Raw genomic sequence first — 26,761 nt, forward strand, 5'->3', positions numbered from 1 at the left:
CCAGTTGGTTTCTATGCAAGGAAATGTAGTTTCCGCTCTATACCTCCTATCAACCCTGACATGTCACCATGTTATCATTCGACTATTTTACATCTATACATAACTAAGGTGGATTTGAGTAGTGTTGGTTCTGAAAAGTAAATAGTTAACGACTCAATGTTTCGATCGGTATACTCTGAGCGTCTTCAGGTGTCAAAGGTGTCAAATGCCTTTAAACTCACAAACATCCGGGACACGCCATAATTAAAATACATGCTAATGGGATCGTGACAAAGCAAAATGGTTGTGCTAAATACGTAAACAAAGACTTGTCACCGATATATATTTGGAATTTTTAATTAAAACTTCGGCTTAAAGTTGTTGCTTGTGTTCACCGTAGTCATGGATGAGATATTAATGACATTTACAATAAACCATCAAATATTCTCAAACATTCACTTACAAAATAAAAAGGGCATCTTAAAAAGAAAAAACAATGGCCACTGTTCGGTGATGCACATTTACCAAGCTTTGGTTTTCCTTTCTAAAAGAAAACACACACACAAAATAAACAAGTCTCACGAATTCCGAAACTCTACTCTGCGGTAGTATACAGCAAGACATGTTCTCAAAAGAATATAATCTACCAAGCAAGATGGCGGCATTACCACATTGAAACACACGTCTTAAATCCCATACATATGTACAAAGACTATGAGCCAAATTCCAAGTAATGTAAGTTGTTTGAGTGGTATTCTGATGGCACAAAATTTAGTAAGTAAGATTTGATGTTACACACAAACTCTGAGGATCAAAACTTATTTTCAAAGAATCAAACCATCCATACAGCGGTGTCGGTCAGGTTCCCTGCATGTACACTCCACACTGGATTCGCAATAAACAATACACAACGAAGTACCCGACTATTTCCACCTCCTGTCTCGGTATTGTGTACAACGTGAGTAACTTATGTAAGAAATCCCTATGAATACACAATCTGCGAAGCGTAAATTATTTTTTGTATTGTGTTTCTCAAAATGCATTGCAAATCTACTGTGACTTCTTGCCACGTAAGTTTTTATTGCCAATTGTTTTCAGAGCCATAACCAAACGTGTACTATGATGGCCCTGAAGGGGCATCGCACATCGCCAATTTGCAAAGATTGCGATGTGCGATGTCCGATGTCCCTTCAGGGCCACCATAGTATACAGACCCTATAGGATGGTCATGCTCCTATCATCTTGAACTTTCAATTCTTAAAGTGTTTTTAATAAATAATTATTTTCTTTCATGCTCATTTTCCCCAGACGGGTCCATTACTTCCATAGTTTATCAATATTCAAAGTAACACGTGATCACCAGTCTCCATGACGTCACTATTAGCTGTTTCCAATGCTGTTGGTTCAATGACGACATCTTGTAATTCCATGTCGTCGTCATCGTCGTCATCGTCATTTATGAGTGGCTCGTCTTGTGGGATATCAATGACAACCGAGTCATTGACGACATCACGTACATCAGAGTGAGGCACACTCGACACTGACACCGATTCGATGTTTTCAGTCGGGATCGGTTCAGTATCGATTATTGCGGCACTCGTAGCCTGCTGTTGCGATAGGGAGGGGACACCGGAACCGCAAGCCTCTTCATAAGAGGGCGGTGGAGGGCGCTCTGCGTAGGGTGGTGATTTCGGTCCATGATAATGAACAATCGACGTAGAGGACATGATACTACCCGATGGCTCATTATTTGATTCTTGGGTCGCCCGTCGCATTGTCATACGTCTTGTACTCTCGCAGTTCCTCGTGTGTCTGATGTTAGGGAATGGCGTCATGGGAGAGTTTGGGTTGTATGGGCTTCGAGCTGGTAATATACCAGGGCATTGATCCTCACATTTCTGTACACATCTGTAGAGCCACGAGCAGCAAGCAATTAAGAACAGGACGAAAAAGATCGCGAGTATCCACGGGATAAATTCGGATAAATCTGAAAAAGAGAGACAGAAAGATTGATTTATGTGAATAAATATCTCAAGTGGTCGTCGATCATTTAAACAAATTCAAATTCAAATTAAATAAGCCATAGATAGATAGATGTGGTTATCGTTCCCTACAATGACGTCACAAACGTTAAGTAAGACTTGGATGCGTCACAAAATGATTGCCTTGGGTCAGTGCTGCCTTATTTTGTGTAGGCCAACTTGTCTATATGCATGACAAGTCTGAATAATTGGTGACGTAGGCCTATACAGGGATAAAAGCTATCGCAATTTTTCAAAATGGCCGCCATTTTGTCACATCCCCAACATCACTACTAGTTGTGCATATGCAACACTTGCTCTAAAGGGTTAAAGAAAGGTAACGCGAACGACAAGTGCTCATTAGAACACAGGAAATGACAAATACATGTAATGGGATATCAGATATTTTGCTGGTTCATAATATCAAAAGGCTAAATGAAGATTTTCGTCAAGCAAAGATATATTTTTAGATATATTGCGAGTCTTAGTTCGAGATGTCTATTCACATACTGTTGTTACAAACATTTTGAAGAGTCATTGAACAAAAATATGGGTCTTTTAAACTACGTTTATTTGTCTTCAACCATTGTTCGGTCTGTTAAGCTGCACTGTACGAGGTTGCATAATCACATCGACCCCTCCATGGTCATTGTACCAGACGTACATGTAGGTTGTGACCTGCAAACAACCTCGTGTAAAGAATTGTTTTATAGACAAACCTAATTGCTTACCAACTAATGTAAAAGCTTCACATGAGTTTTGTATTTGCGATTTAGGACTGCATGACAATTCCGGAGTCTTTGTTTTAATTTCTACTCAGAATAGTCCACAGTAATTCCCAACGAACAATAATATAGCAGTATATTTAAAGACTGAGTCACTACTAAAAATAGCCTTATACCCATGGTACAACCAGGGTCTGACCTGGGGGCAAGGTTGCATTATGAAGTTTTGGGGCTTACTCGACAGTTCGGTCAAGGAGGCATTTCCTATTGGGTGGGGGGTCGACATTTTACACCACTCGCACTTACACTTTTATCGCATAAAAGACGTTTTTGCATACAGTTTCATCTTAATTAAACACAAGGAAATGTTACAAAACTAAGCATTTTTTTGTTTGCTGTTCTAAACTTAATACATACATAATACTTACTATGCCAGGGCATGCTGTCAAAGTTGCCCAGACGGCTCAATGATCAGATACAAGTGTCAAGGCGATTCAAATGCGATAACCTCGTTGTCCAATTAGTCTAATCCTGTCTCAAAACACATCCGATAAAAGTCATCAAGTCAAAAGGACACTCAAAGACATCACAATGATGCACAATTAATGTTTCTAAACGTGTGAATAAACAGTATGGTTGATCTCCTATTCTGATTCTACAGTCAGTGTTTTCTTCAGTGTTTTTTTTTCAGTGATCAAGCTTCAGCCACAGCCATATAGCCATATAGCCATAGCCATTAGCCATATAGCCATAGCCATAGCCGATAATCCAGACAGTCCCTACAGGTGTTTCTCGAAAACGTTACCACCTAAAATTAATTAATGAGGATTTATTGGTTTGTTGTTTTTTTGTCTATATAGGATTGTAATGGTTAGTTTTAAAGAGGGGCTCAATGCCAAGTTCAAACTCAGTTTTGCGATCCATTCATTTTTCAAAGGATCTCTTTATGAAAATGGGGGAAAATTCAGAATTATCTAACCTCAAGGGGCGTTTTCGTGGTCGCAATCAATCGGTTGAACTTGCCATTGGTTGATTACTAGCCATTGACCGAAAAAAAAGGACGGAGAGATTTAGCTCATTTCTGAAATTGGTTGATAGGCCTATATTCAATCAAAAACAGCTTAAAATTTGAACTTTTGACTGGCACACAAATTTCCTCTTTGCACTGTAAAGACCCATTTGTACTTTTTACGTTCGATGACGTCACAATTAAATTTTTCCTGTCGGAATAAAATTAAATTTTACACCATTTTCACGTGAGCTTAGAGACGAGTAATATTGTTCCGACTTGCATTATGAATTTATCTATTTAAAAATGAGTGAATCACAAAACTGAACTTGAAATTGAAGCCACTCTTTAACACAAACACCCCTCTAAAAGAAATGAACCGTCCCTATGCACGTTGGGATATCAGCTAGCAGATTCTAAATTGGAACTTCCGATGACAAGTTATGGGTAGCAGTGACAGTACATTATAAATCGACAAAACGTCTTTATCATTACACGTTACAGCTCATTGCTATATTGGGTATAGATCATACAGATTCTCCTTTAGTAGTCTCGACCATTGGATTATATGAAGACACGTGTCCATTCTATATCTATAACTGTTTTATTATACTGATATAGTTATGCCAGTATAGGCCTAGTTAGAATATAATGGATAATACACCACTTTATTAACGGGCGGATGTGAGCAAAGTAAATGAAAATTGCTTGAAATTATTTACAGAAATACTAATGCAACACAACTCAAACAGATTGTGACAACCCGTCAATTAAAAGAAATCCATGATTGGAGTGGAATTATTTGGATATTCAGCCTCGAAACTTTTTCCAGAGGGCGCTTTTTACAGCAATAGTGACGTCATCACTATTTGTCCACAACGTCAATTTGAAGAAAAACAAGACTTATACCATGTATTGTGAACATGGTACTTATCATGCATTTAAACTTACCTATGCTCTCTAAATCAAACATGGGCGCGTTTTTATTTGTCCAAGGTTCTTTAAGTCGGCTGGTTCTACATAGGAGTTTGAGAAGAACGGTTGACCGAAGAACGCCAAAGGGACGGTACAAGTTTCACCCGGTCGACCGTGGTACAACCATGTACAACGGACGTTCAACCTTAAAACACGCCTCACCGTCTTGTTCTTACGAAGACATTTACGTCATACCACATCGTCGAGACTTGGTTATTCAAAAACTTGACTTGATGGACGAGAAGTTCCGATTGGGTTGATTTTACACCACGAACGTGCGAAGAGTATTCCTGAATATTGAGTTATATTGGGAAGAAAACTATACTCGATGATAATTTTTGCAATATACATGCAATTTTGCTGTATTGGAAAGTTTTACTTGATGATAGCTTGGCGTTCATATAATACTTGGATATCCTTTTCTAGTTTCGATGTGACATAGTTGGATTGTTTCACCAGGCTAGTTTGGCATCATACAGTCATGACCGCACGTTTGTCGATTAGTCATGATAGCTTGGGTGCATACTTCTGCAAGGCCTGTCTTTAATATTCACGTAAGCCGTGCCTGAGATAAAAGCCAAGCTAGGCAGCTACCCACTTATTTTACGAAGGGGAAGGGTATATTGGGGAAATATTCAAAGCACCTCAACGTTACGTTCTTCCGGCTTTGATAATTCTGATTCAGAATCTTAACAGATAGTAGACTTGCTTCAAGTCCCTTGTTAACCCTGACTTACCCTCAGAGAGGGAGCTGACCATATCGCGATGCTAATGTGTTGCTTAAAAGCTTCCCTGCTTAGCAAAAGGAGGATGATACCAGTCACAGATGGTGGTATGGTAGTTTGGCTGGTAAACATAATTCTGGTAAGCATAAATTTGTTGTGCTCAGCAAATGTTTACTCTTGTGAGCAGTTCTATGAAATTGGGACTGCGGGTCGTTTCGTTTCAAGAAGTACTCACGTCTTAAACATTATCTGTTATTTGTGCTCATTTTGTTTTTATTTATAAGAATTATGCACTGGTGCTGAATTAATTTATCACAATTACCCAGAAGTCATGAAACCTTTCCTAACAAGAGTTCAAACCATAATTAATAACTCAGTTACTTGCGAAATGATCACACTGCTCTTTATCAACAGCTATTAAACATTAATGTGTATTTTTGTTCTTTTTATAACACATCATTACTAATCAATTGCAGGCCGTCCGACCGGGACAGTAGAAAATCAGTTATAAGTCGTAAAAAAACACAAAATCCCTCACAAAATCCTTCACAAATTCATTTTGGTTTACCCATTCACACTGATGTGTGCAAGCAGTGTGTACTCATTTTTTCCCGAGCTCTGTAAAAAAAAAAATCACAGGCATACGGGTGGGATTCGAACCCACGACCTTTGCAGTTATAGAGCAAAGTCTTACCAAATGAAAAACAAATTCTTAGCTACTCAATTGCTACCTTTCAGTGTTATTTTGGTCATCTTGAATAACATCCCTCATTACAATAAAACAGCAATACCTGAGACGGGTGAGAGCCGATTAAAAGTGTGAGTGACGGAGGGGGCTGCTGACTGGGTAATAAGGCAACTGCAAGGGCACACACCCTTCCGAAACTGTCACGCTCGTACCAACCCCACACCCCTGCTAAGGCCAACAACAGGCGGGGGCTTAGTCAATCAAATTAAATAATTAAACCTTTTTTTTCTTATCTTTTTATCCAAAAAGAAGACTAACACTCGTAGCCAAATGTGACTGCCGATCTTAATTTGTCATTCTAAATGCAAACACAAATAGTACACTATTGCCCAAAACAATTAAATCGCCATCCATTTAATATGCAAGGAAGTCTTTAATTGTCTTAGGAGCTCAATAATCAATAATCTACTCTGATATAGCAAAGCAGTACAAAAACACGCAGCATTTACACTTAGTGTCTTCAATTTACAAAATAATTTATAAGTCTTGATAAGAAATACACCTTTAGCACAATGAAAAACATTACGGAAAAGTACGTGTAAAACTATAAGAAAGAAACTTTCCAGCTGTACGGAACACCAAGTCCCATGCTCATCCTCCATTGATGTTCTTGTTGACTATTTGGGTAGGCCTGTCGAAGACAACCAGTATGCTACTTCACTATAATCACAAAAGCAGTTACTCTATAATAATACTTCTAATATTAAATAAAAAACATATAGTGTGGATTTGCGAGGTTTTGTTTTTTTCAAAATGTCGTTAAAGATATCGAACATGCTCGGATACAGTTCGCCACGATTCTTTTTTGCAACATACGGAGTCCCAGAAGTGCCGTTGTACTTATCGAGATAACGAGATCGGCCCTCCAGGAAAGAAGCTCCATAATTCTTGCTTGGCCATTTTGTTGGTGTATCTTCCAACAATTACGAGCAATGTGCTTGGAATACGAAGAAACGGACGATCAGACAATAGACTTGGTTTCAAGTCTGCGATCGTGGCTTTTAGTCTACCCGATAGCCAATACATTATTGCATCAACTAGCGCCTTCTTGTGAGATTAACCTCTGTATTAGCCTACGATCACGAGTTGAGATTGCGAGTTGGGGCGCGTGATAGCTAATAATAAGGGGGCGTTTTTCATGGGTGTTGGTGCAGAGGAATAACCGCGATCTCAGACTTGAAATCAAGTCTAACAATCATATAGCACTTATACATTGTTGAATAACAACCAAATTTCAGTTCATAGCAGCCTCGATTACTCGCTTTGAAATTAGCATTACTTCTTTGCGTGAGACGGGTCTCTTTTTGGTCTTGGTTAAATCACACCAAAGTCTTTCCTTTTAAAGTTAACATCGTCCTCCCATTGGTCAGGTCGTTGAACATCAATAGCGCCCTCATCGATCATCTCCTTGTGAAACCCTATAACGTTACCGTAAGAGGGCGGTGCAGGAGACGAAGAAGGCGTGTACATGACGTCACATGAGGGAGGGTATGACGAGTTGACCACGCGTGGTGGGTACATCGCATCCACCGGTGGGTGGTTGAAGCCACCGTCCGAAGCGTATCCATTCTGCGGTGCCGAGTAGTGGTTTGGGAAATGATTGACTGTTTTGTGATCCCGGAGTTGTATCTGGTCCCTTGTAGTGTGAATACCTGGAGTATCGGATTCAGGCTCCCGGTTCATACATTGACGTACGCAGCAGTACATAAGGGCGAAGACTAAGACTATACCGAGAATAATCAGAACGATGTGCCACCAAAAGAATCCTAAAGAGATCAGAAAGAAATAAAGTCATTAAGACGCCGTGTCAACATATCGCTTCCTCTTTTATACGGGGTCCCCAATTGAGATGGAGTACAAATTCAGCCATTTCTTCAAAGTGGAATGACCTAGGGAGTCGAATTCATTAATAACCTAAACTGGACCATTCCACATCAAAAAGGGGGGGGGGGTCAATTCCCCAAAACTATTTGCACTCATGTAGAACATAATACACCACCGCATAAAACACGCCTACCATTACCAAGCTTAAAGGCAGTGGACACTACTGGTAATAACTAAAAATAATTAGCATAAAACCTTTCTTGGTGACGAGTAATAGGGAGAGGTTGATAGTATAAAACATTGTGAGAAACGGCTCCCTTTGAAGTAATGTAGTTTTTGTGAAAAGAAGTGATTTTCCACGAATTTGATTTCGAGACCTCAAGTTTAGAATTTGAGGGTCTCGAAATCAAGCATCAGAAAGCACACAACTTCGTATGACAAGGGTGTTTTTTCTTTCATTATTATCTCGCAACTTCGACGACCGATTGAGCTCAAATTTTCACAGGTTTGTTATTTTATGCATATGTTGAGATACACCAACTGTGAAGACTAGTCTTCGACAATATTACCAATAGTGTCCACCGTCTTTAATGAAATCAAATAATAATACTCATCTTCAAGGGTAGCTGCTGCTACTAATTCAACTCATTTTCACTATTCAATAACTTGTTTTTGTCTTTATGCGCTTATTTTCTGCAAATGTTAGCTGTTTATGGCCAAGTTATTCTCCAAGTTGAACAGAAGCTGGACTATATCGACGATCGAATTATAATCTACATTGGTGGTTTTATACACCTATCCAACCCCCTACCGCCACGCCCCCGTTGTTTTACCTCATCTTGAAGGGTATCCTGTGTTATACTGTTATAAGACGTGGTACCCCGCCCGTCTTCCAACCCCACGCCCCCATTGTTTTACCTCCTCTTGCAGGGTATCCCGTGTTACTGTTATAAGACGTGGTACCCCCACCCGTCTTCCAACCCTACGGCCACGCCCCATTGTTTTACCTCCTCTTGCAGGTATCCTGTGTTACTGTTATAAGACGTGGTACCCCACCCGTCCTTCAACCCTACGGCCACGCCCCCATTGTTTTACCTCCTCTTGCAGGGTATCCTGTGTTACTGTTATAAGACGTGGTACCCCCACCCGTCTTCCAACCCTACGGCCACGCCCCATTGTTTTACCTCCTCTCGCAGGGTATCCTGTGTTACTGTTATAAGACGTGACACGCCTTGTTGTGCGTCTTGTTAGACTGCGTCTTGATGATCGGGTTAGTTTCTGATGAGATCCTGTTCAAAACGAAGACGAGGATTGGGTTTACTAAAAATCAAATACATCGGGCGTCACAGTCCCCGTCATTTTGTGGTTTACCATCAGCTCTAGCAATGCAAAGGTCATGGGTTCGAATCCCACCCCAGTGATTCGCCTGTGGTGTCTTTTCTCTAAACATGTTCGAGTAACTGCAGTTTTTCAGAGATTTTACCAACAACAATAAAACAAACAATAGTTTATAGTCGAACTTGAGTTCGATAGCCTAATATACGAAATAAATTATCAGTGGTTTATTTAAATGAAGTGAGATAACAAATCTTCACACTTAACATGTTTATGCTTGTCATAAAAACAATAAATCTGTATCAATTCCTATCCGGAGTTTTCAGAATACACAAAACAGTCGTGAGGATGTATCCAAGTGTTGTTTTTTATCAGGAAAATTATAATAATTATATTGAGAGCGGAAGATTGTTTGTTATACTCACTCGACTCCGTGAGGTGAAAAACCAAAACCAGGACAAAAAGTAGAACCAGCACACGAGTAGAGGGCGCCATTCTGTCGGTTGAGCTTCAAAAACTAATGCATTCTATGACGAGAAAGATGATAATGTTTATAATTAGGAGTAATTTTACAAAAGAAAAATCTAAGTGCTTCCTGCCTCTCTCTCCCCTCTTAATTTTCATGTATTTTCACTTGATCGCTTTTTGTTACACCAGCTTGCCCGTTTATGTGTCTTGCGTTGCATTTAGCTTTCGAGAAACACTCGAAACGTCAGGCTATAACCTATACTATTTCCTAACATAGGCCCTATACACTACTTGGTAAAAAGAAAATTCATTAAAAACCACCCTCTTTTTATTCTCCCCCCCCCCCCCCCGATCCTCTGAAGGCTTTCATTAAGAATGTTCTCAATGTGTGCTCTAATTCTGACACGGGGACATAAATGGCTCTCTCAAGCAGAATGAAATTATGGGACGGAGGAGAGCAGATTTCGCTTCATCACCGACGCTTAAAACCAATGTCACCATTAACGGTGAGAGTTTTAAAGGAATTAAAATGGTTGATTAAGCCATCCAGCTGAAAGTATGCATATATTGATGGAGGGGGGGGGGGTAATGTTAGTACACTTAGGCAGAGTACACCTACAAGGAAGAGCGAGTTTCAAAGGCAACTTTCGTATTGAGTTTCGATTTCATCTCAGATGTCAATGTGTTCAACCAGGGCCCAATTTCATAAGAGATGGCTTCAGCACAAAGGGTAGCTAAGCACACAAAAATGAGGCTTACTAACCTAAGCCAAAATATCATATCACGTGTGCGATTCTGCTAAGCAGAGAACTCTTAAGCAGTTTTCTGTTAAAGAAGCTCAATGAAATATAAGATTCGCGGTTACGCGTGTAATGATAATCTCTACGTGAGGTTATAATTGGTTTCAACTCGACGTTTCGATCAGTGTGCTCTGACTGTCTTCTAGAGAAATAAGAAACAGCCAGAAATAAAAGAGCGTGAATTAAGAGGAGTGTCTCCCCGTGAGCTGTGATAAATTAAGGGGGGGGGGGCTCATGAAGCTAGTACGTGTCTGAGACTCGCTTGCCTCGTGGTGATCATGATTGTGCTCTCTTTGTGCTTATAGCTATGTCTGCAATTAATGGTCTCCTTATGGAGAGATATTTTATTTTTTAAACATGGAAGGTCTGTTGTTTTGTGTCTTCATTTTCAGTGACAGTCCATTACTGATCCTCTTGATGAATGTTGCCTCGAGCGATTTCATTTGACAGCCACCCTTAAACAAACATGGCGTAATGGGAAAGATTTTGGTAACGTAATTGATGGAAATATATTGAAACAGGAGAATACAGGGAAAATGGGGGAACATTCCAGAACAATTAAGAGTATCTGTTGTGATCATGCTTAGCATATAAACATGTTTATCAGCAATGTCCCATAATTATAATAATAGTAATAATAAAGACATTTTGTAAAGCGCCTAATACAAAAAGCCTCTAAGCGCATAGAGAACAATGAAATTATATACTGAGAAAAAGATACAATTACAAAATTAATAAGCAGATTAAAAAAAAGCAGCTTCAAACAAAATGAACTTTCAACAGAGACTTAAAACATTGTAAAGAACTAGTCTGGCGAATATGCACAGGAAGATTTTTCCAAAGAAACGCCGCGACATAATATGTCCACAGATCGTTTTCATATATTATATGAAAACGATCTGTGGCCATAAACCAAAAAAAGCCGTACCGTACATCGCTCGTGAATAGCGCTTCCCAAGGATGCTAATTTATTCTATCAGACATTGTTCCATCTCGTCATCTTATACTCAATTACCCTTCGAGTTAAGTGAAGAGACATTTAAGCGAAAGTGGTCAGACGCAATTGACTGATTTAAAATTAGCCTACTTTACAAAAGCGTCGCTCGACATGTCGGCAAACTACACCGAACCTTCAATGCGTCACCTGGTCCCAATTCTATGGCTCTGCTTACCGTAAGTAAAGAATCGGTGCTTACGGAATTAGGGAAACACGCTTATGTCAAGCTCACACTCCACATGTAGCCAGCCTCGCTATGGAGACAGAGCTCCCCCCTATAACATTGCGCCTCATCTTTGGAATTAACTGCCGCTTGACCCAAGACATAGAATAACCTATCAAGTTTCAAACGACAGCTCAAACTCATCTCTTCAAATCAGCATTTTAAATCACCCTTTGACTTTGACTTTGCAAACCGGTGCCCTTGAATTGCATTATTGTCAGACACAATGTGCTTTATAAGTGCTGTTATGTATGTTTTTGTTGTGTATCACTCATTGTGTGTGCTTACGCAGAGCACAATGAAATCGGACCCATTTGCCAAGTCCCATTTTTTGATTTACTCTTTTTCCAAATAGAGTCCTCATAATTATGAGTGGAGGACTATTACAAGTTTCTTCCCTCACATTTTAATTGATGTTATTGTTCTCAATAACATTCCGGACAAAATTTATCAACATCCAAAACATCCGATGACATCATTCTGAGAAAAATGGGACTCTGCTTAAAGCAGCTCTATTATCGGGCCTCGTACTTGAGAGCACGGCGCCGGTATTTATTCTTTAAACATTTATATTATGTTTTATTCCTTTGACTTTGGTCAGAGCATACAGTTCTTGTGAATAGATTAATACGAATAAAGCTGCATTGTAAGAAAATGAACAAGACACATAGGCACTATAGTGAGCTGTGATGCAAGCGAGAATGAGCCTACACATTACAGCAAAGGAGAGACGAAGCTGTGAAAACAACTACAGAGTAGCATCATCGGTATTATAGGCAAATCATGTTGATGTGGAGTCCAATTTCAAGGCTGTTCACACTACAGAAGATACCACATCCATGTGCATCATGAGCAATGCTAGACAACTAGGCGTAGATTTTAATGGACTCTTATATTGCAAGGGCTGTGTTTTGACGGCCGTAAGAAGTGACCCTTTCTTTGCTGTTTACTCTTCTGAGATTTACTGAACAGTGTTCAATATTTCAGGATTTATAGGATTTATAGGATGTGTAGTGTGGTCTTACAAACATTTTGAGCGCCATACTGGTCAGGTTTCCCTGGACAACATTGGTATTCCTGAATGACGACATAGCACCAGACTATCGGTTACCGTCATTACCCACCAATAGTAAAAACTCGAATGTGACGCTCATGACCGAGCGGTTAGTTTTAGAGCATCGTAGCCAGCCTGGTGTTTCTGATCAGTGGAGTGTGGGTTCAAGTCCCGGCCGTTGCACTTGAATGTTAGAGCAAGATACTTTCCTAATTTGAATGGAACATTATCAGACGTATATAGTTGCCGTGTACAGGGAATTGCTATGCGAACACTTATCGTTGAAGAATAGGGGTTAACCATCGGTGTTTCTGGTTTGCATAGCAAGCACCCTTGTTTAACGGTTTTCTCAGGCTTGTGAGCTACACTGACTAACTTCACGAGGCATCCTTGATTTCATTAACAGAAATGTGTAAAAATGATAAACATCAGCTCTAAAAGGTGCCTCATCCTCTGTAAGACACTCCCTTCGATACTGTGACTAGAATATTGTTCGTCAGTAATGCAGCATTACTCGACATTACTCATAGTTCCTCCTTGAATATTCCAAGGACTTGAGAGTCGTTCGATCCCATTCCGTGAACTCAACCTCCTTGCTTCATTCTACCATTGGCAGGTTCAAGCAAGGGCAGTGTTCTTAAAGGCACTGAACACCTTGTGTAATTGTCATAGACCAGTATTCTCACTTGGTGTATCCCAACATAAAATGCATAAAATAACAAACCTGTGAAAATTTGGACTCATTGTCATCGAAGTTGCTAGAGAATAATGAAAGAAAAATACGCTCTTGTGGCACTTGGTGTGCTTTCAGATGTATACAAAACCTTAGGCCTGAGATCTTTCACAATTATTTTGAATAATGACCAATAATTGCCAGTGCCTTTAAAGGGACCCTATCAATTTATCCCTTGCAGACGTAGAACGCATCTCTGTGAAACTAGGCCCGATATTTCATGAAGAATTGAGCAGACATTTCTGTTTCATAATCACTGCTAACCGTAAACTAACGATTCTAGTCATAGCCTCTCTTTCAAACTCAGCCTCGATTTAGTTTACACTGATTTGAGAAGGACGGATGCTCCTTATTGTTAGGGGAGCGTAGACACAATAGTTTACAGCACAATGTACTTTCACATCTTCACAGTCTCAGATCATTCCTTCCAGGAGTTTGTTCCCCTTTCTTCCAGGCCCTTGGAGATTTCGGTCTGAGGTTGTTGTGATGTCCAATTTTAGAGGGAGCTTGGTTTATAATCTAGAGACGGGAAGCTGTTTGGGGGAAACATCAACCATTACGTATCTTAAATAACGGATCAACAACCCGATGATAAGATTCGCACTCAACGTCTTAGGATAGCATCGCCAAGATGATTCTTCACAGCTTCTTATCACCCTTTTAAAAGGCCTGATACTTCATGGAGGCAACGAATGTGATTGCGTCCATGCCCCTTGTCATTGCCTTGGTGCACTTGAAATGCTCCAGTAGATATTTACAATTTCCTCATCGAGTGCCCCTTTACCAATGAGAAAATGCCTTGGTGCCCTTGCCCTTTCAGAAACGAAGCATACAGGCCCGTCCAAACACTTATAGTTTATTGCTTTGCCAATGTCAAGATTAAATATTCAAGATTAAATGACTCGTTGGCAACGTAATTTACAACAAGGCGCATTTTGCAAAAATTCCTATGAATATTATTTAAGATATGACTTTGTATTTCCACTCATTGTCGTGGGTTGCATCTTTAGGATGGTTCTTTATCTTTAGGGATTGCATCTTCAAGACGATGGTTCGTCTATGCCCTGTGAGAATTCATTTCGAACTCTCCCCGGAGTGGATAAAGTTGTTGTGCTGTCAATTTTACGATTAGGCTTCCGGCGGCCCGCGGGTTATGTAGAGTCAAGGGGGTATTATTGAGTGTACCTCGTGCATATGAATGATGACATGCAAAATACAAATCGTCTGTAAATTTCACAACTTGAAGAGAGGCAATAAGCCGGATAAAAACATGAAACATGCATGGAAGGAGGTAATAAAAGTTATCCCTTGGGCCTATTATTATGCACGTATTTGTTCATATTCACAGCCATTTGAATTCCTCATTGGATCGGACACTCACACGTGGGTTGTGTTTTTAATCCCATGCTTCATGTTCACGTGGGTTTCACAACACTTTCTTGTGAATGATTCCATTTACCAAACCGATACGTCTTAAGTAAAACTTACTCTTTCCTGCGTTCTGTATGGGTAAAAATCACTGGCAAACAGTGCTACACATCTGTGTGAGGGTATAAATAAGCCAGATACGAGTGATAGTGTCAACATTAGTGTTATACCCGGCCCTATACATCTTATTAAAAAAAAAAAAAACATGACTGGATTGCACAATGTGAGACAGAAGGGGCTTGCACAATGATGACAACTACCCATCAATCTTTGTATGACTCATTCTAACCATGATCCATTGGAGATGCTGGGTTAATTTTTCTCTCTCTTCTTTTTTCCCGAGGTTTTCATCCGTACCAAGAACCATGGCAACCGATTTGTGTGATGAGTCACCAAATTATTGAGAAATGGCCAAACGATACGAAATGCTAGTGGGTCTAGCTCAAGGGAGAATTGAGAGAGGATGGGGGGGGGGGGACGCTGGATTCTGAGGTTAAGTTTGCTCCGAGTGGAAACCACTCTGAGGAATAACATACAAGGTTTTAAGATCCTCGGGGATAAGAAACAGGGGGTGATGGTGAAAGAAATTCTTGACTTATTGACTTGATGAATGTCCTCAATGAACTGACTCAGTAACCTGATTTGCAATGCAAAAAATATATCAATTTAAAAGGAGTTTAATATTGGCCACAGGGGCTCTATTTATAACAGGTGTCGGTGGTGTGTTCACACACGACAATTAAAACTCATGTCTGTGATAAAGGTTGTTATAAAAATGTTGCCAGAGCCGTCTATTTAGAAAAAAAACTTATTGTGAGAATAGTTTGCAGAGCTCAAATTTAGGGTGAAAATCCACAAGATCACAAAGCTCAAAAAGTTTGAGTGACCAACGTTTTTGCCAAGAAAAAATTATGTCTTTACGCTGAACATTTGAATTTTTTTAGAGCGAGCACCCGCTGCTCGGGCCTATGGTCTAGTGTAAATTTGTCGAGGCCTGAAGTTGGATGTGACATCTAGAAATGAAAGTAGCCCTAAGCAGAAGATTGAAACACCTGTCAAAAGAACGAATATCAGACATTCTTGGGGGAAATACATAATTAATTTAACATTTCGAAACATTCTGTGAACTGAAATTAAACTTCAGTGACGGACTCCCCTGCATTTCGTGACGTGCTTTTTGTTGTGTTAATAAATTGTGTTACGAATAAAAGGATGGTCAGTACCTTAAACAAAATTTCCGTTACTTGAAATCAAAACAAAATTATCTTAATTGAATTATCCATTGGTTTACTAACCCAAAACAAAAACCACTTTAGACATTGGTGTGATCGAGAAGGCGATCCCGAAATGTTCGATTCCTTGTTTATTTAGTTTATGTTATTTTATCTTTTTTGTCCCCCTTTTTTTTTTTTTTTAGTTTCGTGCGTTGTGCAATTTACTGTTCTAATTCTACGTACTCAAACTCCCCATTATCTCGACGTAAAGACAAAAAAAACTGTTGGTGATTTTTTTCTTCAGGACATAACAAATACCAAATCGGCACACCCCTTCTCATAAGTTTATGCTAATTTAAATGTGTCACAAGAGTCACAGAGCGTCGACAATTCAGATTGTGGATGAACAGAACCTGGTCAACCAAAATAATGAAACCGTTTTCGCAACCAATTTTCACCTCAGAGAAAAAAAACATCGTCTCTCGATCGATATGACAAGACCGGGGCCCAATGTCATAGAGTTGCTTAAGCAAAAATAAAATTATAATAAAATCACTGCTAAGCAATAATGAGCAACATACCGGTGACATGAGACGTAGTATTTTGGCTGGTAACCTTATTCTGGTGAGCATAATTTTGTTGTGCAATCTCATGGTTCTGCTTGTCGCCAAATTATTCGCTCATCGAGCCATGTTAAAACACTTAACTCCATGGGACATAAGCCCTTACAGACTATTAAGCACAACGAAATTATGCTTACCAAAATAAGGTTACCAGCCAAACTACCATGCCACAGTGTACAATTTGTGGTTGGTACCATGCTCATTTCTGCTGACAATTGTTAAGCAATATTTTCAGCTTAAGCAGCTCTATAAATTGGTCCAGAATTCTGCTGTATACAGCTGAGCCATGAGGGCTCACTAACGGCACCTTGCACTGGCAAAGGCAAAACTATCAAAAATGCCGTCAAACAGCAGTTTCCTTAATTAGTTGATGTACCACTTAACTGTGTTTCTCGCCGGCTACAGAGTTAAGTATACATTAGGAGCTTTTTTCATTTAGAGGAATTAGCTCTGAATAACTTAAATCTTATTTTTGTGTTCCATCCACAAAATATCTCTATGGCATGGAAAGACTTTCACCGTCGCATAAAACGAAGAGTAAAAGACTTTTAATACTCGGGCTACCTAAACAAAACAAAAAAAAACTCAATGTTTCATGTCTTGTTCTGTATGACCATTTCAATTCCAAACTGTTAAATAAAAAATGTATTTCTACTTTTGAATAGTAAAGACTTAATAGGCCAAGTAACCTGTGAACGCACACTAAACACTTATCACGTACCGTTAACGATGAGTCTTGGCATGCACTTTGCTTCAGGTACAAGAAAATCACACAGCAATGAAAAATCACAAAGAAACCTACCTGTGAAAAACCATGGTAAGTCCTCTGCTAAAAACCCGCCAAATCCTTTGCAATGAAGTAAAGCCTCGTCTCCTAATAATCACACTAGCAACGCATCATCTTACAATTGGGATCTTAAAGTGTTCGGCATATATTATAGAAATATATTCCATCAGCAGAGTATTTTCCTCATCTTCCCACTTCCCGCTTCTTGTCTCACTCCGATGTGCTCAAAGCTCACTGCATCAACAACGTGACTAATACACTGTCCATGTTTTTATCGTCTGACTTCATCAGCCATCTGCCTTTCTTGGACGGTACCCAGAAGGACCCTGACAACCAAATCGTTGTTCATGTCAGGGACAACATAAAACAATTTATACAACGAGAAGATGTTAACGGCGTATGTATTTTTTATACTTGAAAACCCCAATACACAAGACTTCAGATAATTTATTTAAGCAGAATGTTTAATACCGGTAATACCTCTGAGTACCGTCTATGCTTCTTTGTTATCGGTATCGGCAAAATGATGCACAGTGACTGCGTTCATATACTGCGTCAAGGCTAGACTTGGTTCCAAGTCTGAGATCGCGGTTATTCCTCCACAGTCACGTAGCGCCACACATAGGTATCACGCACCCCAACTTTGATCGTTATGGGCTAATGGCGGAGGTTACTCAACAAGAGGGCGCTATTTCATGCAATAATGTTCTCGACCAATAAAACTTAACAGTTTGTTACCGAGGTATAACAAGATCAATGAATTTATAGTGGTCGATTTTTTTTTTTTTTTTTACTTTCATGTGTGTGTTAACCCAAAACTACCAAAGGGTTTTATCCAGCTTTTGCTAAACCAAATTCCGGGATGTGACATGATTACGGGAAAACATACAGAGAATACACACTGAAGTTTGTTGGGTCATGATCTGTCAATCCGAAGCATTGCTGTTTCTTAGAATTTAAAGAGGTTGGCTGCTTTACATGGTATTATGAACTCTCATCCAGTAACCACACACAAACGCGCCCTCTGTCCCAAATCAATGGTGCATGCGTGCAATAATTGAGTGAGTGTTCATAATCCCATGTATAGCCACAGGCCTGCTTTGATCTGGGCAACTGAGCCATAATTGACCCAAGCTGTTATTTATAAGTTTGATCACACAAATTAATCTTAAAATTCACTTGTGCGTTTTTACACATTTCCCTAGTGTATGAGAGGATAAACGTTGATATCACTGGATGGGAAATGACTATTTTCAGCATTAACTGATTTGCGAAGTATTTCTTCGTTCTCTGAACTTTCCCAAGAAAAGTCTTCCTGCACCCGCATCTACGTCCGCATCATCATGGTGACCTTGGTCTGCTTAACTCGCTTTTTCTGACCAGCTGAAGAAAGATTTGTGCAGAAATGATACTGCCGAGCAGTAAAGAAATGAAACCTCACCGAATTGTTTCTTGAGGATATTATTTTTAATGTTACTAAAATATTGAAGAGCCACAGAGCCTGGACTTCCTGCAGGCACGATTTGTACACAGCTCAATGGAAGAAAGCGTAAAATCTTATATTTTATGGAGATTGCACTGTCTAATTCTTATCAACTTTTGATATTACCTCCATGATAAGATGAAAGGGGGCACATCTCAAAACTAAAATACTCATCTCAAATACCCCATTATTGTGCCTGCCAGAATACTCAAAGAATGTACAAGGTCACACTTATTGTAAACAAAGTTCACACGGTCATAATGACCTCTTTATTCCCCGGGGTCCAAAGGTTACTGAGACGACCAACGTGTTGTGGTTGTACATACTGAGCGGTGGGGTTGTACAGAATAGCGTGATACTGAAACAGCGCCGCATACTCGATGTGTGTACCGATGTGCTTTTAGATTCCTTAGCTAATTTTGTTCTGTTGAGAATTACGCTACAAAATAACTGTCGCACTATTAATTAGGTGACAGGTGTTTCATGAGGTAAGACCATTTAGAAACGCTTAAAGTTTTTACTACTCATTCATTCACATTATGTAAACAATAGTTATGCTAGTTGCGATAATCGTAACCCTCCATCCTCCCGACGGTCGGGAGGATGGAGGGTTACGATTATCGCAACTATAGTTATGCCTTCTTTTCAGTTCAAATTCGAAAATTAATTCAATTCAATTATCACATGTAACAAACCATCATATAAGTTGTTCTTGCTCCTAGCTCTATGCTCAATTCAATGGTACAATAAAAAGGGAAGGAACAAGCATGGAGGAATAAGTTGTGGAAAAACGCGGGTAAGGGAAAGGTCGCGAATGAGCCTATATAGTATGTGAGGGTCTACGTGCACATTTGTTTGCCCGTCCCCACAACAAAGTGCATGTTCTTTCACAGTACAGTGGGTTTAACAATTTCATTGAATGAAGGCTAAACAAAAATCACAAATTACTACGTGGGAATGCCTCAAAATATCGTTCCCTTTTGTTAACCGAATTACATGTATATGTAGTATCTAGTGTGTGTAAAGCAAACCTCCTCATTAGTCTACCGAAGGAGAGCTCACTACCAAGATTTAATTTCGGAGGTACAGAAAAATCACCGCGACTGGAGGAAGACTCTGGTGGGGGAAATCATGTGGACTGTACCGTTCATCTTTCTTGTGGCTGCGGTGACGTCTTATGTGCTCGTACCAACAGAAACATCACTCGTTCTAAGTGAATTCCCAGGTGCGTATAATAATTTTGTATTTCTTCAAATCGATTCCAATTGTCCAACAGTAGATCAATGTTGTTTTGGTGTAAAAAACCATGGGAATTGAGGGAAATTAATTTAATGCCAATTGCCACAGGCAATTCATCAAACATTTGGAGTAAAACTGTTTGAAGACTGCTGCATGATTTTATTTTCACTGCCAATGGAAGGGTTATACTTGACTTGATTTATTATTAAATTTAATTCAGACCAACAACCTGTAGGAATTGTTTTACTTTCATAATTTGATACAATTTAATTTTTGTATAAAGAAAAAGAAAAAACATTTAAACAATGCTGATCAAAAATATTTATTTATTTTTGTTTTCCCTAACAGTAAATAAAACCAGTGTCTCAGCTTTGTTCACAATTCTATCAGTGGTCACATTCATCAGGGATTTCATGGAACACAGACAAAAACCACCAAGAGAAATTGAAAAGACATCGCCTCCCTCTACAGCCCAACCTCAAACCTCAACCCCATTGCCTCCAAAGAGGTGTATGCGAGGCGTCATAATACAGAGCTATGGTGAAGACAGCATCAGTGTGAGTAACGAGGTAGCTCGTCCTGAGGTTACTTACGTTGATGAGGTGTTAGTACGAGTTCATGCAGCTTCCGTTAACCCTCTCGACATAAAGATCAGCACAGGGATTGGACAGGAACTTTGCAATAGCATGAGGTCTATGAAAGGAGTAAGTTTTGACATCAAGTTAGGGTCTCAAAATAATGGGTTTTGGAGTTGTACTTCATTGTTTCAACTGTGAAGGGAGGCAGCACACAGCCTGAACCCCCCCCCCCCCCCCTTCCAAGTTGAGTTCCCTCCAAGAAACATGAGCAAGTTGCATAAACCATATACAAAATTGGTTCATCAAATGAAAATTGTTGTACCGTTTCTTCTTGAAATGATCTTAGGAAAAAAATAATGGATAACTTTCCGTATGGCGCCACCAACTTTTCACTCATTTTTACAAAAAGGGATATCTCATTGAGGTAAATTAGATACTATATTATTTCATATCGAATGAAAAAGTGGTGGCGCCATGCGGAAACTTTTCCAAAATAATTATGGTTTGGGTTGAACTAAGAAAAATTAACCAGAGTGGGATTTGAACCCCAAATGTCGTGATTAATGTGCCATAGAGCTGAGCTATCCTGCCCTATAAACATTGTCAGTCTCCCTAGTTTTGGCAATATCTTTGTTTGGGGATGCCAGTCAGAGAAGCAAGTCAAAGAAGCCGTCTGTTGTTTTCAAAGCCATCAAGGCATCATATGTTTTTCATTGCTTGTGACATCTTGAAAATATTTGTATTTATTTATTGAATTTGTAAAGATTTAACATTTGTTTCCAATCTAGATGCCTGCAGGAGGTGGCAGGGAGTTTCCCATTATTCTTGGAAGAGATTTTTCAGGAGTAGTGGAGCGTGTTGGGTCAAAGGTCACAAAGTTCAAAGTGGGAGATGAAGTAAGAAAATATAATAATTAAATTTATTTTACAAGACCAGAGTCAAAAATTAGTTGAACAAAAAGCACTAAGAGAATGCTAGGCTAAAAAAAACAACAGAAAACCGTACAAATTCTCTGTACAAGATATATTGACTGATAACTCATTTTAGGCTAAGCAAAAGTTATCTGGGCTTAGCAAATGTGGACCTCCATTGTTCACTCTACACTACTTTTAGTTCTCATGCATGTAAATAAGGGACCATTGCTTACGAGCTTCTTAAATGGATCGATCCCTTCACAATGTCACCATTGTCACTTTTGCTCTGCATACAGTTTTTTGTATTTTCCTTCCTTAATAACAACTTCTTTTTATTTATGTCATTTTTGATTCTTTGTGAATGAATTCTTGAAATGTGACCTAATCAGGATTGTTTGAACCCAGGTGTGGGCCACTCTACCATTCTACCATCGTGAAGGCAGTATGGGTGACTACATTGTCGTAACGGAGGAATTTCTCTCTAAGAAGCCAAGAAACATCAGCCATGAGGAAGCTGCAGCATTGCCTAATGTGGGAACTTGTGTCTGGTGCTCATTGGTTCTCACTGCTGTCATTGGATCAAAGAGAACTAAACAACAAAGGTTGGTTGGAAACATTTTCACAAATAGTCAAATATTTAAAAAATTTACAGGGGCCCTTTAACCTAAGAAAGTACAAATATTTAAAAAAACATAAACTCTATTAAAACCTTATTGTCATGGGGTGTCATTAATTGACTCACAAGTTAATGGGGGCTCGGTGTTAAATGTAAAATAAAGCGCTAACACAGTGTTGCTTATGGTGCCTGATTCATTTTGTTGCTCAGCAAAGAATCGTTTGCTAAGCAGTATTTTCTGTATTAACAGCTTTATTAAATTGGGTTCTTGTCTGCAGGGTTTTAATTACTGGCGGCACAGGAGGGGTCGGAACATTTGCAACTCAGCTCATCAAGGCATGGGGAGGTCATGTGACAGCCACTTGTCAAGACGCACATGGAGTGAAACTTCTTAGTGATCTTGGAGCAGATTATGTCATCAACATCTCAGAGGTTGATTTAGAGACTTCTCTTATCGACAAACCAAAGTGAGTTAAGGATTTATCTCTGTTAAGCTTTGGGGAAATCTTGTGTCATGGATAAGAGCACCGGACTCAAGCTCTGGTGTTTCTGATCAGCAGAGTGTGGGTTCGAGTCCCGGTCATGACAGGTCTGTCTGTCCTTTAGCAAGACACTTTCCCATAATTGCTTTGTCCTTCGGATGGGACACTAAAGCCTGGTTCATACTTCCTGCGAATATGAAGCAAATTTTTACATCACAGGGCAGTTTTCGATGTGAATGTTTCACAGAAGTTGAACACATCTCCACTCTTTTGAATTATTCAATGCGACTTTGTGACATCAAAATTCGTATCGCTTTCAATTATATTCTGCGACACTGTACTTAAAGTCAAATACATGTACATCCAATATGTGTATGTTTAATCTAAAGGAATATTTTATGATTTTTATCCTAAGGTTTGACGTAATAATTGACACCGTAGGTCCTTCAGTTCGGCAGGCATGTTTTAAACTGTGTGATAAAAAGAGTTTCTTTGTCAGCATGGTGTCCCCTTCCCTTGAAAACGCTGATAAGTATGGAGTGATGGTCGGAGCTTTTTTGACCAACTTCTCGAAAATGAAACAGGTGAGGCAAAAAGTTCACGTAATATAAAGTTACTTTTGAAATGAAATCATCGAGTGAGGTTTACTGTAACACCATATGAAATTCTCTCTTTTGATTTGTGCTGGCTCCTAAAAAACCTGTAGTTGACAACACTACTCAAAAGAGATTTACACCAGGTGTTATTTCAAACCTCGCCTAATTATACTTGACTCCCACCATGCAAAGTTTCAAATCCTACTGAAATCAATTATTAGTTTCTGTCATTCAAATATTGAACTTGCATCTTTAATAGTTAAGCAAATTCTTATATTGCCAGGGGCATGTATGCTTGGAAGACGGACTTCAAGTTTGAGGGACATATAGGCCAAGACGGGGGGCAACCAACACAATGTCCACCATGATATGGAGGCCTTCTCTTTGTCTTAGTCTAGACATAGTAGATCTATTAAAAATTGAAACAAAAAAGTTGAGGCATATCACTCGGGTGGGATTCGAACCCATGACCTTTGCAATGGGAGACTTTCTGGGACGATAGAGGGCAGCAGACTTACCGGGTAAATCCATTGTTCTCAGAATTATGCGCATGTTCAGAACTACGTAAACAATGGAAATTTACCCGGTATGTCTGCTGCCACCTAGCGTTGGAAAGTCTCCTATTCTACAGCAATGTCATACCAACTTAACCACCGAGATTGCGCAGTTGCTTAGCTAGAGGCAGTTCAAATCCTATGTACATGTTGGCGGTCACTCTACTTTGTTCGGGGTGCCAGTCCGAGTCAGAAGCCAAAGTCTAGAAATATAATAATAATATTTTTTCTGTTTGTCAGTCTTGGGCCAACAGATGTGACTTTCGATGGGGTTTTACTCTACCTGAAGGGAAGATCCTTGACAGAATAACAAAATATGTCGAGGCAAAGAAGGTAAGCACAAAGATAGACCTGTATGCTTTTGTTTTCAAAAGGGCAAGGGCACCAAGGCATGTTCTCCTTGGTAAAGGGCACCCTATGAGGAAATTGTAAGTTTCTACTGGAGCATTGCAAGGGCACCAGGGCAATGACCAGGGGGCATGGAGGTAATCGCCATCGTTGCCTCCATAAAGTAGCAGGTCTGTTTAATCAATAACTTACTGGCATATTCCCCCAAAGATTTAAGAAATTCTCACGAATGGTTATGTAATGACGAGGGAGAACTTTGTTTTTACCTTCAATTGCACCAACCTTCTCTGCATACTATACTAAAAATGAAAGTACGTGATTGGTCAGTGGAAGAGTAAATTAACTCCCATTCATTATTTTTTTGTAATGAGCCTGTGAAAATTTCATCACATTCTAAAAGGAAAGGGTAAAAATCAGTCATGTTTGAAATAACAATAAGTATTGTATGCGTGTAACACTAAGTATTGTATGGGGGGCCTCTTCATGCAATTTTTCTTGAATTAACATTTCAGAATAATTTATTTCTCTAGATTTCTCTAAAACTAATCAACAACAAAACACTCAAAATAACTAAAGATTCCTTACTGAATTTCTGCTTTTTCTTCATAACACTTCAATCATGTTTTTAACAACATCTCTTTTTGTGTTTTTCAGATAAAACCGGTTATAGACCAAGTGTACAAAGTGGAGGAAGCCAAAAAAGCATTTCGACATGTAGAGACTGGCCCAACGAAGGGGAAAACGGTCGTCACATTTGAATAACCTTAACCTAATTTCACAAGGTAGAAAAGTTGAACAAGAGACTATTTTCACTAATTGTGTTCTGGCTGCGACTTTATTCATAAGAAAGTCTACTTGTACATCTCAACCTGTGACCTGATTTGAACGACGGAGAAGTGTAAAGGCTCACGGTCCACACTATTCGAGTTGAATCCATGCAATATTTTTCCTGGCATTTTTACAAAGCTCAACAGATTTGAGTAATTCCTTTGTCAAGTTCCTATTAACAAGCTTTTGATGAAATTTTATGTTGAAATAAAGGACTCGAATACATGTACAACTCAGGACTGTGACTTTATCAAGTGATTTTTTAGAAATGTTTGTCTTTTGTTAGAAGGGTTATTTTTTATTTGTTCCATTGTTTTATCAGCCCTTGAAGATTGCACAGAATTTGTTCCATATGGACCAAGACCTTAAATTTCACTTAGACTTGGTGAAAGACGATGTGGTTCCTTATCACTCGACTATAATTTCCTATAACTTGTGCCATGCATACCACCGGTAATACCGGCATGATAGAGGGCGCCGTTTGTAAAACTTTAATCATCCACCACACACAAAACAACCACCAGGTTCGAGGATTACAGAGAAAGTCCTCTAACCCAACCTAGCGGTGGCACAGTCAAACTAACGTGAGACTGTTTGGCACCAATAGTCCAGCTGCTAAGGCCCATATGTGTACAAATTGTGCACTTTGTGGTAAAAGCATGAAACTTCCTGCAGTTGTTATATACACCCTAAAGATCATTTTAAGACTTGGACCCATCTTGGATCTCACCCATTTTAGGGGTGGGGCTACGTTTTAAGAAAGTGGGGGGTAACAAATTTAATATGTCAGTTTTGACTATTTGAAAAACAATTCTGCTAATTTTTTTAGACTAAAATACATGATAACAGTTCAATAATTATTTGAAAATTAATAACTGTCTTGAATTCTGCCCATTTTGTGGGCGGAGTCGTATTTTTAAGAAAGAAGGGGGTAAAAAATGTAATAATGTTAATTTTGACAAAATTTGCTTTTCTCTGCTCATTTTTGTTAGACTAAAATACATAATAACAGTTTAACAATTATTTAAAAACTAATAACTGTCTTGAATTCTGCCCCTTAGTGGGCGGAGTCGTATTTTTAAGAAAGTGGGGGGTAAAAAATGTAATATGTTAATTTTGACTAAATTTGCTTTTCTCTGCTCATTCTTTTAGCTTCTAGACTAAAACACATAATAACAGTAAAATAATTATTTAAAAATTAATAACTGTCTTTATTCCTGCCCCTTTTGTGGGGGCAGTCACATTTTGTTAAAGTGGGGATAAAATAAAACATGCTATTCTAGCCCCTTGATTGTTGTACTGATACATGCAAAACCGTGTAAATACATGTATAGACATTTAATTACAATATTTCTACATTTTCAGTATGCACTACATAGTTGTTTGCAGTAACAGCGTTTACAATTTACTCACAGCACTTCTTCGCTCCCTCTTGAGAGTAAACGATTGGTTGGG

At 39.1% G+C, this 26,761-nt stretch overlaps 3 protein-coding genes across 5 annotated transcripts; 1 reads left to right on the forward strand and 2 right to left on the reverse strand.

Moving 5' to 3' along the window:
- Positions 1-18: 18 nt before the first annotated feature.
- On the reverse strand, positions 19-5,084 carry LOC117304653. Its single transcript, XM_033789212.1, has 3 exons — positions 4,686-5,084; positions 3,154-3,256; positions 19-1,966 (listed from the first exon to the last, which is right to left on the reverse strand). The coding sequence occupies exons 2-3, from the start codon at positions 3,164-3,166 to the stop codon at positions 1,320-1,322; spliced, it is 660 nt and encodes a 219-aa protein (XP_033645103.1). The 5' UTR covers positions 3,167-3,256; positions 4,686-5,084; the 3' UTR covers positions 19-1,319.
- A 604-nt stretch (positions 5,085-5,688) lies between these two features.
- LOC117304722 lies at positions 5,689-18,241 on the reverse strand. Of its 2 annotated transcripts, none has more exons than XM_033789325.1 (4): positions 18,149-18,241; positions 9,767-9,868; positions 9,191-9,295; positions 5,689-7,948 (listed from the first exon to the last, which is right to left on the reverse strand). In XM_033789325.1, exons 2-4 carry the CDS (start codon positions 9,834-9,836, stop codon positions 7,497-7,499), a joined length of 627 nt encoding a protein of 208 aa, XP_033645216.1. In that variant the 5' UTR covers positions 9,837-9,868; positions 18,149-18,241; the 3' UTR covers positions 5,689-7,496. The 2 variants fall into 2 exon arrangements, with proteins under 2 accessions (XP_033645216.1, XP_033645215.1); XM_033789324.1 differs by lacking the exon at positions 18,149-18,241 and adding an exon at positions 17,684-18,142.
- A 1,266-nt stretch (positions 18,242-19,507) lies between these two features.
- On the forward strand, positions 19,508-25,760 carry LOC117304467 (reticulon-4-interacting protein 1 homolog, mitochondrial-like). 2 transcript variants are annotated; one of them, XM_033788947.1, is made up of 9 exons: positions 19,508-19,639; positions 20,160-20,376; positions 20,739-21,094; positions 21,757-21,864; positions 22,288-22,484; positions 22,777-22,965; positions 23,396-23,564; positions 24,371-24,463; positions 25,133-25,760. In XM_033788947.1, the coding sequence occupies exons 2-9, from the start codon at positions 20,283-20,285 to the stop codon at positions 25,238-25,240; spliced, it is 1,314 nt and encodes a 437-aa protein (XP_033644838.1). In that variant the 5' UTR covers positions 19,508-19,639; positions 20,160-20,282; the 3' UTR covers positions 25,241-25,760. The 2 variants fall into 2 exon arrangements, with proteins under 2 accessions (XP_033644838.1, XP_033644839.1); XM_033788948.1 differs by having other exon boundaries at positions 20,241-20,376.
- The last annotated feature ends 1,001 nt before the right edge of the window (positions 25,761-26,761 follow it).

Source organism: Asterias rubens, chromosome 21 (assembly GCF_902459465.1).
Source record: "Asterias rubens chromosome 21, eAstRub1.3, whole genome shotgun sequence".
In the NCBI taxonomy this organism is placed as follows: Eukaryota; Metazoa; Echinodermata; class Asteroidea; order Forcipulatida; family Asteriidae; genus Asterias; species Asterias rubens.